At 51.1% G+C, this 12,895-nt stretch overlaps 1 protein-coding gene across 8 annotated transcripts in view; it reads left to right on the top strand.

Annotated features, from left to right (window-relative positions):
- The window catches only part of ADGRB2 (adhesion G protein-coupled receptor B2), a 184,609-nt gene that overhangs the window by 107,550 nt on the left and 64,164 nt on the right, over positions 1-12,895 (top strand). For 6 of the 8 annotated variants that reach the window (XM_066638040.1, XM_066638039.1, XM_066638035.1 and 3 more), the window contains 2 exons: positions 7,329-7,493; positions 12,554-12,718. In XM_066638040.1, the coding sequence (XP_066494137.1) occupies positions 7,329-7,493; positions 12,554-12,718 (330 nt within the window). Of the gene's footprint in view, positions 1-1,753; positions 1,919-7,328; positions 7,494-12,553; positions 12,719-12,895 lie in introns of all 8 variants that reach the window. The other 2 variants (XM_066638041.1, XM_066638038.1) reach the window with 2 other exon arrangements.

Raw genomic sequence — 12,895 nt, 5'->3', positions numbered from 1 at the left:
TGATCCAGCGGGGCTGTTCTTATGTTCTTAACTACAATTCCCAGGAAGCCTTGCAGGTCCCTTGTTATCTGGTGTGCTCCCTGGGGCATTTGGTGGGCCGCTGTGAGATACAGGAAGCTGGACTAGGTGGGCCTATGGCCTGATCCAGTGGGGCTGTTCTTATGTTCTTAAACTACAATTCCCAGGAAGCCTTGCAGGTCTCTTGTTATCTGGTGTGCTCCCTGGGGCATTTGGTGGGCTGCTATGAGATACAGGAAGCTGGACTAGATGGGCCTATGGCCTGATCCAGTGGGGCTGTTCTTATGTTATTATGCCTTGTGGTGGGACCGACCCTGTTTGGGATTTCTACAGCTGCTTACCATAAAGACGATAAACCTACACGAAAATCATAAATATATAATAAGACCTCAAAATTTAAACAGCAAAGTATTTGGTAACAGAGACCAGGTCTAACAACAAACACTTTCTGAAGGAGAAGAGTCTTCCCCATGCTTCTGATAAACCCTTAAAGGACTGAGGCTGACAGGGATTATTTTGGGCTAGGGCTGCACGTTTGCAGAGGAGGGGGGTATCTGCACAGGTGCGGAGAGGGTGACATGATGATGCGTGGAGGGAGTCATCATGTTACCTGACCCCATGTTCCTGCTCCCTTCAACGATGCTGCTGTGTCAGATGACCTTTGAAAAGTAAATAGCTACAAAACCACTTGTTTTAGTGACCATGAAATGATTTGGTAAAAATACTAATTTTATTTTGTTATGTTTACCTCCAGCATGGGGCCGCCTGAGGCACAGGGCCCAATTGGTACAACTGGCTTAAAGCCAGCCCTGCAGTTGGCCTCTGGCTGGAGGGGAAGGGTGCCAGTGATGTAGGCAGAAATGCTGTTTGTGATGGGTTAGGGTTAGGGAGAGATAGGAGAGATTCTGATAGGAGAGATTCAGAGCTTCTCGCTCTGGGAGGAAGCAGGGAAAGAACTCCAGAAGAGAGCTGCAGATATAGAAGCAGTGTGAACATTTTCTAAAAGCACGAGCCTGCTCAGAAGTAAGCTCCATTTATTTCAATGGGTACTCAGGTACCTGTGTATACTTGGGTGCCTCCAGTGGCCCCAGATAATGGCGGGGAGCCTCCAGGGGCACCCACACAGACCCTCTGTACATCCATGGATAGCTAAATCTGTGGACATGGAAGCCATGGATGTGGACAGTCCATTGTACCTGCTAGTGGGTGCTATGCTGCCTCTAAGCATGGAATTTCCAGAATTATCAAGAGGTCTTCTGACTTGGCTGGCTGGCTGGCTGGCTGGCTTCCTGGCAGTTTCCTACTGCCAGGAGCAGTCTGTTCTCTGCAACCTCAGGCCCCAGGTTCATATTCTGACAGTATGTTGAACATCCACTGTGACTGTGAGACCAATAAAGTTGTCTTGTGTTGGGTCATACAAGCCACCATCCTGCCTTACTTCTTTTACAAAGAAAAAAAATCTTTATAAAGCTTAACTTAAATCTTCCGGATTTCCGCCATCTTCAACCCGTTACCTCTTGCTCTATCCCAAGGAGATAGAGCAACCCGTTGTTTTTCCTCCTCCCTACATCATTCTCCTCCCCCCCAAAATCCGTGCAAACATGTCTTTTGCACACCTCCCACCCCCCTGCCACTGTTACCTCCTTGTTCTGCTCACCCACCCACCTCCTGGTCCCACAATCCCTCACCAAAAACTGGCCAGTTGGCCGATTGCTATATATGTGCTGTGTTTCAGTTCACGGCCTGTGGGAGGATTGGTCCCCCTGGAGTCTGTGCTCGAGGACATGCGGGCGAGGGTCCCGGATCCGAACGCGGCAATGCGTCGCTTCGCAGCACGGCAGGAAGGCCTGCGAGGGGGCCGAGGTGCAGACTAAGCTGTGCAATATCGCGCTTTGCCCTGGTTAGTAACTGCCTCCTTGACTTCCCGTCCCTGTCCCTTCCACTTCCTCTTGCCCAATTCGTCCCACTTTCTCACAGCACCCCTCCCTGTGCTAAAAGACCAGTTCCTGCAAACTGTTCCCAGTGCAATAAAACCATCTTGTGAAAGCTCAAGCAGATGATATGATTTTAAAATTTAAAATTTGTCCAGGGAAAAAAGTGTGTTGTCTCCAGTGGTGTAGCTAAGGGGGGCAGGGGGTTACATTGCCTTGAGTTCCATTCCTTGAGGGGTTGCCAATCCTGCATCCCTGACAGCAGTCCTTCTGTGGCCTTCTGAAGGTCGGGGAGGCCCCATGTGGCCTTCCTTAGCTCCAGGAGACCTCCTGAAGACATTAGAAAGGCACTTCCAGATTTTGCGGACACCAAAAGTGCCTTTCTGTAGCCGCCAGGAAACTTTCTAAAGCCCAAGGAGGTCATGTGCAGCCTTCCTGTGCCTCAGACCACCTTCCAGATGCCAGGGGGTGTTAAACACCCTGGGATTTTTAAAAAATTGATTCTTTGCCCCTGAATGCCAGAAGGCTTAGCTACACCCCTTTTTGTCTTGCTTTATTCATTGGCTTATTTTCCAAAGTTTGGTTTATTTGTGATGTTTCTATGCAGAGAAGAAGGGAACATCACTCAGCAGTGATCTTTCACCCCACAAAATATTCTTTTGGGTGGGAAAGAAGTATTCAAGCTCTCCCTTTTCAGGTGGTACCTGCAGAGTTACAGGTTTACTCGGGGCAGAAGGGATCAACATCTGTTTTCATTTAGAAAAACAGCAGTAACCTCCCATGCGAGTTGTCTCTGTGTAGAAAAGATATTTCTGCTTCGCATACAGGGCCATTCACATGTACGGCATACCCAACCGGGGCTCTTTTAGCTGAGGGACAGCAATGGGGGTAAAAGCACTGGGACTTCATTTTCAGGTTGCCAGGTCCGACTGAAGCTATTCCTGGAGATTTTACTTTTGCCAGTGCAATGCAATGCCAGTTAGCCAAGGAGGCCCTCCAGCAAAAAATGGCTTTTGGTAGCGTCCTGAAGATCAAGGCTGATTTCTTGAGCCTGCAGGCCAGTTCTGGAGGGGTGGCAACTCTATTCCACATCAGCATGGACAAACAGGGCAATTTTTAACTAGCTATTTAGCTGGCACAAATCTGGGAAACCCATGTAGGGCTACCTGGCCCAGGAACAGGGGCTAGGATACAGCGGAAGAGACCTCTGCTGACCCTGCCCCCTTCAATCCTCCTTCCATTCCGCCCTCCCCCACCCAAAATCAGTGGCAGATCTCCCATTCACTTGAAGGGGCAAAAGCTCATGATGGAGCCGGACACTGTGCTTCCCATTTGCTGAAAGCAATTTAAAGCATTGGGGAACCTTCAGGAGGCTTCCATGTTGCATCCTGGAGTTGTGTGAGGCATCTTGAGCTCCAGGTAAGTGGGGTGTGTGTGTGGATTTGCACGCAGGGGATGGACAGACGGTGGCACCCTGTGTGGGGTGCCATTGCGGACCTTTGCCCTGGGGTGCAGAGCTGCCCAGAACACGCCCTTGTCACCTCTAACATGCCTACCGCAGCAGCATGCCCCTGCACTGCCTGGCACACATTTACCTGTGCCACCTGGCACGGGGTTGGGATCCAGCGCTGCCAAGTCAGCTTCTTTGCTGGCCCAGCCAGCTTTTGAGAAAGCACAAATGTGCCTTGCAGCACGTCTGTGACACTCTGAGCACTGGTGTACCTGGGGGGTATCTGTGGACAGGTGACCCCAGGCAGCATGCTTGGGGGGGGGCGGCACAGCACCTTCCACTCCCCAACAGCACCCTCCAGTGGCTCACACTCAGCTTTTGTAGAAAAAAATGGTGGCCGAGTGTGTGCCGTGGCCAGGGGAGGTGGCACCGCACTGCTTTCCACTTCCTCTGTGGTGGGCCCCTGTGGCATGCGCTCAGCCACTGCTTTTTCTCTGGAAGCAGTAGAGGTGGGCAACTGCTCTGCCCTGGACGGCAGGGAAGCCAGGATCCCCAGCTGGTGCAGGGACAGCCTTGCAGGTGCAAGTCCAAGACAGGATTACGCTGTCTAAAAAGGATGTCTTTGAATGGAAGAAATCCATGTCTGTCAGTTCCACTGCTCCCCTGAAATAGGGAAAGATGCCATCGCCTGGGGCCTCAGCTGTCCCCAGATTTCCCAATGCTAGCAAGCCCTTTACTTGCTCTGCTCCTCATGGATCCAGCCTCTCTCCCCTTCCCATCGTTCCCATGACAACCGTTTTTGGGCTCTTGTCATATCAGGGGCCTGAAGAGCGATGCGCGTGAGGTTGTCAGCCCGCGGTAAGGCTATTTTGGAGGGTGACACATTGCCAGATGGATTCGTCTGCACCCCGCGTAGAACTGGGCCAGAAACTGAAAGAGGGCAGTGGTGGGAAAAAGAGGAACGAAGGCTAAAAGTGTCTTCCTTCTTGCGTTACCAAAGCGACTGGGGTACCACCTCTGAGTGATGATGCAGCGGTGAGATGCTGGAAGATGCTATGGGAGGAGCTTAGAGACCCAGTGTTCTGCTGGTATGGGCAGGCAGGACTGGGGGGTGCTGGCATATGGAGTAACCCACATCGTACACCCCCCCTAATCATATGTTTTTCAAAGGCTGAGGTTGGGGTTGTCAAATTCTGAACAGGAGCATGTATGTATTCTCCAGTCTGGAATTGCAGGGGTCAATTTCTGGCGACTGAGTAGGCTTTAAACCTGAGGACTTTAAACTCAAGGCCTCTCCATGGCTTCCGCAAGGAAGCTGTAGAATACTAATGCTTTGCCATTTAGTGTCTTCCTGAGTTTATAGCTGTCCTAACCTTCAGGTACCATATGCTTCTCAGAGCAAGATTGTGGGTCTGGCTTGCACAGACTCCTTACAGCTTGCTAGCCATTCATTGTGGGCTTGCCGGGTGCCCAGGGCCACACGAGCAGGCACGGAGAAAGCAAATGAAGCCACATCTTCCTTGCTGGCTGAATTCCCGGAGCAAAGCGTCCTTCTGAACAACTGTCTACCTTCCATGCTGTGTTAGGATTCCTGTAAATATATCCATGTGTTGACAGGATCAGACCCTCATGGCAGAGAAGAGTTTCTGTCCAACCAAGTAAAGGCAGGGACAAGACTGAAGTCTGTAGTTGCAGGAGAGGGTTTCCATTTGACTCTGGCCAAAGATCTGGTTCAGTGGCATAGCTGGAGGGGGGTGCAAAGCTTTAAATTCTGCAGGGAGCCTCACTGCAGTGTGCAAACGGCCCCTTCCCCTCCCCTCCCCTCCAAAGGCATTCTAGGTGGTGGGAGGAAAATGAAGGCATACACCTGGAATGGCTCCAAAGGGGAGGGGGAGGGCCCCCTTTGAAACTGTAGTGAGGCTTCCTGCAAAACTTACATTTAATGCACGTTGGCACAATGTAGTCAAGAGATCCAATCTCTACACACTAGTGAGGTGATAGGATTTGGATCATGCCAATCCAGATTTTTATTTGTTGAATCCTCCCCAGGCAAAGGGGAGGGGGGAGCCAGTTCTCTCTGTATGTAGTAAACCAGTGGTCTTCAACCTTTTTCATGCCATGACCCCAATATATAAAGTATGAGATTGTGGACCCCGCTGTCAATCCCCTCCCCCTCCCAGGACTCTCCTCACCCATCTCCACTCCTGTCGCTGCAGAATCCTTGCCCCTGTTACACCCTTCCAGCACCGTTCACTGTAACCAGGTATTCTTATTAGAGAGAAAGTTACCCTGAATCCCGGCACTAATGAAAGCTATTTTAGCACAATTGCTAAGAACCTGCACAGGACTGGGGTACCATCTCCTGGTCTCTGAAGGGGTACATCAGATGCCTCTCCCTTGACGTGGCAGGGCTCTAGTCCAGTGGAATTCAGCTTGCTTTCATTCCTGTAAGTTTTCAACCCCTTGAGGCTTTGCAGCCCCAAAGTTGAAGAACACTGTAGTAAACCAGCAAATTAGGGGGAAGTCTGCCCTAAACCGTTTCTTCGGTGTGGCTTATTCACCCCATATAGTGAGGGGTTGGATTTTTGTTCGTCTGTGCTTTTATTCTTTGTTCGTTTGTTTTTACGGGGAAACATTCTGAAATAATAATAATAATAATAATAATAATAATAATAATAATAATAATAATACAGGTATTTATATACCGCCTTTCTTGGTCGTCAGATTTCTCCTCAGACTTTATTCAAGTTTACAAAGGCAGGCTGTTCTAAATCCCCATAGGGATTTTTACAATTGAAGAAGGTTCTGTCTTTCAAGAACCACAACATTTCAGACGGATCTTTCTGATCTGGTATCACATTCTGGCCTCCAGTTTCCTCCCACACAAGCTGACAAGCAGCTCCTTCATCTCTCATTTGAAGGGCAGCCAAGACGCTTCTTCGCTCACACCAAAGAGCAGGTGGAATAGCTCAGCTGGGCTTGTCAGCTGCTTCAAGGTCTCGCCGTTCGCGGTGCCGGTGGCCTCGAACTGGCGACCTGCGGATGTTACCTTCAGGCAAACGGAGGCTCTACCCTCTAGACCAGACCTCCTGCCCTGGAAATATGACTTTCCTCCTGAAGTTGAGCCTAGGACAGTCCTCTCACCTCACTCTGCATAGATCCGTTATGTTCTTCATGCTTTTGCCAGAGCTACCTGATGTATCGAACATATGGTGACTGGAAAAATACCAAGGATGCGTTTAACTATATATTTCCCATCTGTAATCAGATGGCCAGTGCCCTAAGAGGTGGGGAGCCAGAATTGGTTCAAGGGGCTCCTGCTGCTGGCTGGAATGGAGGGCACTTTGCCCAGTGCCTGCATCCCATTGTTGTTCACGACCCTGCCTTTGCCACATCATCGGTGGCTGAGAATTCAGAGAAGCACAACCCACCACTGCATCAGGTTAAAGATAAGTGGTGCAAGTCTCAATGGAGGAGAGGCCTGGATATGCAATTGATGATTCCAGCCGCAGCTGCCTGCTTAATCGAATGCGTAGTTCCGGCCTTGGTGTCTAAATGAATGCCATATTTTTGTCTAAGTGGTTTGGCCTTGTGACTCCCTCTTCTCTCATTTCCTTTCCACCCCCCGCCTCTTCCCACAGCACATGGCTTGGCTTCCTTGTCTGAATGGCCTCAGTGTGGCTCCTGACTAGGTGCAGGTCCTCCTGTTCATGGCGCACCTGGGGGAACTGCAAATGCTCGACTGGAAGAGAGTGAAATGTGAGAGGCAATTATGGGGGGGGTTGTAGGATTCTGCCATAGGGTAGGGTGCAGGGAGATGGGTGAGATGACAGAACAAGGACGGGTTGGGTAAAACGGGGTGGGGCATCTCCTGATACTCACCCCCTCCCCTCTCCATGTGCTGACGGGACTGTGCTTCTCCCCGACAGTGGAAGGCCAGTGGCTGGACTGGGGGTCGTGGAGCCGCTGCTCCGTGTCGTGTTCCAACGGGACTCAGCAGCGCACCCGCAAATGCAGCGTGTCGGCTCACGGCTGGGCAGAGTGCAAAGGCGCTCATGCCGACGCCAGAGAGTGTTCCAACCCTGAGTGTCCAGGTAAGGAGCAAACACAGTGGTGGAAAAGGGGGGAAGGCTGCAGTCATAGCTCTGCTGAAGTTTCAGAGTCAACGGTCCCTGGTTGGTGAACCCAAGGCCGGCCTTAGGAGCTGCAGGGCCCAACGTGAAACGTTTATGTGGGACCACCGCCATCCCTGCTGCAAGGGCCATGATCTACCGGCCTAGCGTGCGGGCCCTGTAGGAGCAATGCCCAAAGTGGCCTAAAGTGAACCTTCCTGGCACGGTGCGTTGGGGGTGTGGCTAGTTCTGCTTTTGTGTTTTGCAAGCCACTCCTTGGAGAAATAGCTAAAGAGCACGTTGTGGTTGTCTTATTAACTGTGAGCACCTCTTGTGTAAGTTCTCTTCTTTTCCACCCACCTTGGACGAGACGGCCAAGGAAGTTGTGGTCTACCTGTGGGTGCTGCTAGTGGGTCCTGCTATTGTCTGGTCGAAACAGCTTCTGGAACCCAGATTATTTCCAGCCCTACCTGGAGATTCCAGAGATTGAAACAGGACCTTCTGCTTTCAAATGGGGTGCTCCTCCGGGGAGCTTGAGGCCCATCGCTGAACTGTCATGGCGTCTGGGGCTTGAGAAAGCCTAAAAGAGACCCCATTCGAGCACAGAATATGTCCTGGTGGCCCAACACGGTTCATGTTTATAGTCGCAGAGGGCGGCTGACGAGAGCAGCTGTTATCCCAAGCTGAGCTGTTGCTCCCCACACCGTGTCACCGGTCCCCTCCTCTCTTGGATTGCTCCGTCCCAGAGCCGCAGCTGATGCCCATGAACTCCAGCTTGGCAGATTTGGCACAGTCTCAGCACCCTCTGCCAATCTGTCTGGAGCAACATCTGCTCTCTGTAAACCTGCAGCTCCTGTGATGGCAGGTTCAGAGATGCCAGTCATCCAGCAGCGGTGACAGATGGCTTTCAGCTGCCTTCTTTTCCCTTGGCACTGATTTTCATTTGCCAGTTTTTATGGAGGAGTGACAACTGGGGCTGGGGACTCCAGGCGGGACACAAGGAGCTGGGTGTGCCTAGAACGGGTTGCAGGGACACCTGGGCCCTGAGACTCCTCCTCTCCAGCGCTTGGAGTCTCTGCTGGACATCACTATTAATTTGCAAATGTGCTTTAGGATCTTGGTGGTGTTTGTTCTTACAATGAGCTAGTGGGCAGGGTCTCGTTACTTCCAGTTTGTGATGAGTGGGTGTTTGGGTTGCTTCTGGACCACCACTTGAGACTTGACCTCTGACCTCCCAAATCTAACTCTGGCAGGCTGCTGGCTAGTCCCATGGCAGGTCTTCTGATATTTGTCCCCACCCTAGCTCCAGGGAGTTTAGGGCAGTATACAGTTTTCACCACCAGCCCTGTGACAGACCAATCCTATGCATACCTACTCAGAAGTAAGTTCCACTGGGTTCAATGGGACTTACTCCCAGGAAAGTGTGTGCAGGATTGCAGATTGAGTCAGTTTGGACTGAGAGAGATAATGATCAGTTCAAAGTCACCAACAGTCCAATACTAACTTGCGCTGGAACAGGCCGGTTTTATAGCATTGGGAGACCCAGGGAAGCCCCAGAGGGCTGGGAACCACCGGAAGTGATGTCATTAACCTGGAAGTGATGTCATGGCCAGAAGTGACATCATCCAGCAGGAAAATTTTTAGCTCCTCCATGCAACAAAATCAAATCTAAGTAAATTAAAAGTCTACGATCAGTATAAATTAAAAAAATATATATTTAAAATAAAGAAGAACCCTCCTAACCCTCCCCAGCAGTTGCTGATCTATTTAAAAAAAAATTCTCCAAACAAAAATTCTCCCAAAGGCTGCAATCCTATCCACACTTACCCGGGAGTTACTCCCCGTTGACTATCACTGTTAAAAGCATACACATAGTAGCCTGTTAAAATACAGATCTCTAACATTTCTCCAAATGCAGTCACACACCATGCTAGCATCAAGTCTAATATAGTAAACGTAAAATACACATTGAAATGAATGGGGGCCCACCTGAAATCAGCTCATGACCCACCTAGTGGGTCCCAACCCACAGTTTGAAAAAAACACTGATCTATAGAAGGATGTGATCAAGCTTTTCTCAGAGTGCAGGTAGCTGTGTCCTGGGGCCAACTGGTGTCCAGGGCAGGGCAAGGTGGTGACATGGAAATGTGACCCACCTGCATCATCACGTCGTCCCCGAGCTTGTGTGCTACACCACCCTCCCAGATTGGTTCAATTTCGGAGTGAAACAAACCCTCAGGAGGGCCCAACTGGAAGGAATGAACACCATCCTCCACCCGCCCACCCACCCCCACCACAGAGAGATAGGAAACCACCTGGAGCACTGCAGGGGGGATGCTACTGCTGCTTGCTGCCCCATAAGTCGACACCCAGCACCCTCTTAAGTGGGGCCCAGGGCAGATACCCTGTCATTCCACCCCCTAGATACACCCCTGGCGGCAGGTGTGAGTTTTGGACTGGGCTTGGCATTTCAACTGTTCTCTCATCAAGCAAAACAAAGCAGTGAATAAGAGTGAAGGGCAAAAGGACTGGGTGAGTGGGAGTTTGTGTGCGCCAGGTGTATGTTTATTTGCTTTCCTGGGAGTGGGGCATAAAACACGCAGCCTGAAATGGTACAGGATAGAAAAAAAGGCCAAAAGAACAAACAAAGGAAGATGAGAGCACTCAAGGGAAGAGAGATGGAGACAAGCCAGTGTAGCGTAGAAGCGATTGCAGCAATTATCAAGCTGTGCCCCCAGGGATCTGCTAGTGTGTCAGGAGAAAACTGCGTATTAAATAACCCAAGGCTCTGGGGAGCCAAAGTACCTTCCCCTGGGAGGAAGCTGCTTGCTATCTCTCTGCAAGAGTGGCTGCTCTGGCCTGGCCTCCTTCCAGTCTGCCCCTTGGGGAGAGGGGGTGACTGCGTCATTCCTCAAATCCAGCGCAAGGGACTCAGCTGTGCCTCCGAGGAATCTGCCTGCTGTAGCTCTGCATGAATTCATGCCTTCTTCCCGTGCAGCTCTCCTAGAAGCAGATAGTTCTAGGCACGTCTACTCAGAAGTGAGCTCCATTCTGTTCAATGGGGCTTATCCCTGGAAAGGATATATAGCCTAGATGTAGAGACGGAGAAAAAGTACCTGCTGACAGAGAAGTGCCCAAGAAGGTGACTTACACCGGCAGGCCAGGGGTCACTTCTTGTGATGACATCACCACCAATCGCTTCTGGAAGGCCCATTTCCAGCCAAACGGACACAGGGTTGGGTCGGAGGGCCAACGCAGCATTCTGCATGCCACATCTCAGCATGGACGATTCCATGCTGGGGGAGGCACAGAGCCCCTCCAAAGCATGGTGCCCGATTCCGCTGAATCGCCCAGTTTGTCCTAAGGCCAGCCCTGCCTTTGGACTGCATCAGTGAAAGGTACCTGCAATTTTAACACATAAAAAGTGTGCATTGAGAAGATTTGGAAATATTGTGTATTGGGTCTGGATGTGGAGACTTAAGTTTCCCATCCCGGTGTAGTCTGTAAGCTGGTCATTGGTTAGGGCAGTGGTCCTCAAATTCTCTGGGAGAATTTGAGAGCCAGTAAGTCCTTGCAGGGGCGGGGGGAAGGCTTGCACTTACCCAAGCCTCTTGCAGCCTCCCCAGGTGCAGGGAGCCCAGCGCAACGTCTGGCAGGGCTCCCCGCAGCAGGGAAAGTGGATGCGGAGCTGCTACGGGGAGCCCTGCCAGACATCGCGCCGGGCTCCCCGCACCCCAGGGGGCTGCAGGAGGCTTGGGTAAGTGCATCCTAGCCCCTGCAGCCCCCTGAGCGGCGCGATCCTGGAGATTGCGCTGCTGCCTTCCCCCCGCCTCTAGGCTGCCCCCGCCCCTTAAGGGGGCAGAGACCAGGGCCCTCAGGCTGGGGCGTTACGACGCCCCAGTTTGAATAGCACTGGGTTAGGGGTAGGGGTAGGGTAGATCTAAATGCCCCTTTCCCCTGTCCCATTTGTATCTAGCAAAAATAGAGGGTCTGCTTTAGTCATTTGGGATACGTGGTTGCAAAACTCATATTCTCATTTTCAGGGCAGTGATGATCCTTTTCTTCATCCCAATCCCCCCCACCCCTCCGAATGACTCAGGAGTTATGCTCTGTGGTGTAATTTCTGTGGCATTCTGGGAACCAAATGGCATCCTTGAAAAGTATCAGTGCTGTTCCTGCCATCACTGCCTGCAGACACAGGAGGAACTTAGAAAGAGAGGGTGTCACTGCCACTAACAAGAAAAAGCACCCCCCAAAAACAACAACAACAACAACAACAACAACACACACACACACACACACACACACACACACACACACAAAACCTGGGGAACTTTCCATCTTGTACCTTAAAATTTATTTATTTTCATCTGCATTTCAAGCAGAGCTTCAACAGACACCTGCTGGAGATGCACTAGGAGGATTTCTTGCTACAACACGGGGTTGGTCTAGATGACCTTGTGGGCCCTTCCAACTCTATGATTCTAAAATATTTTTTTCTCATCGTTCCATAGCTCAAGGTGGTGTACAACCTACCAATCCAGCCCAGTCGCCTGGGGGGTGTAACCCAAATCACTCTTGCTCTCCATAGTTTGAGCCCCTCACTCCTCAACAACAAAAACTTCCAGTTCAGTTGCTGCATTTAGTGGCCCCGGAAAATTAACTCTGTTACTCAAACCACTTAAATCTGCAGAATTCAGAGCCTCGAAACGAAGCTCACCTCCTGAGGAATTAAAATGAATTCCATTTGTTAAGGGCACCCTCCTGGTCGCGGCCTGGCTGGGAAGGGAAGAAGGGGCATTTTGGTTTAAATGAGATCTGAATTATTGATAAATGGGTTTAATCATCTGTGGAATATTTGATTAAAGCCATTATCAGGCAGCAGTTGCACCCCAGTGATAAGGAAGGAGCCCTTCTATCTCCCTGCCATTCTCTCTGGGCTTCCAGCTCTGCAGAACTAATTTGGAAGAGTGGGCTTTCTGGGGAACAGGACCGCTGACTCCTAATTGTTCTTTCTTTTCTTCTGCTCCCCTGAACTGAAGCGGATAGCAAGTGGGGCCCCTGGAACCACTGGAGTCTGTGTTCCAAGACATGTGACACGGGCTGGCAGAGGCGCTTCCGAATGTGTCAGGGGACAGGCGTGCAAGGCTACCCGTGTGAGGGCAGCGGGGAGGAAGTCAAGACGTGCAACGAGAAGAAGTGCCCAGGTACTTCGTGTGGTCGCTGGGCTGGGGCCCTCCAAACAGAGCCCCATCACACACCCCATGCCTATGCAGAAAGTAGTCAGAGCTCCTCCCCCCTTCCTTGGACAGAAGGGCTTGTTTTGCCATGGACTCACTCAGAGACACGCCAGCCCATCCTTCCCTGCTCCTCAGCCCCTTCTG

Source organism: Tiliqua scincoides, chromosome 10 (genome assembly GCF_035046505.1).
Source record: "Tiliqua scincoides isolate rTilSci1 chromosome 10, rTilSci1.hap2, whole genome shotgun sequence".
NCBI classification, from domain to species: Eukaryota; Metazoa; Chordata; class Lepidosauria; order Squamata; family Scincidae; genus Tiliqua; species Tiliqua scincoides.
The sequence above is the reverse complement of the archived record's forward strand: the minus strand, read 5'-3'. Positions and strand labels throughout refer to the sequence as shown.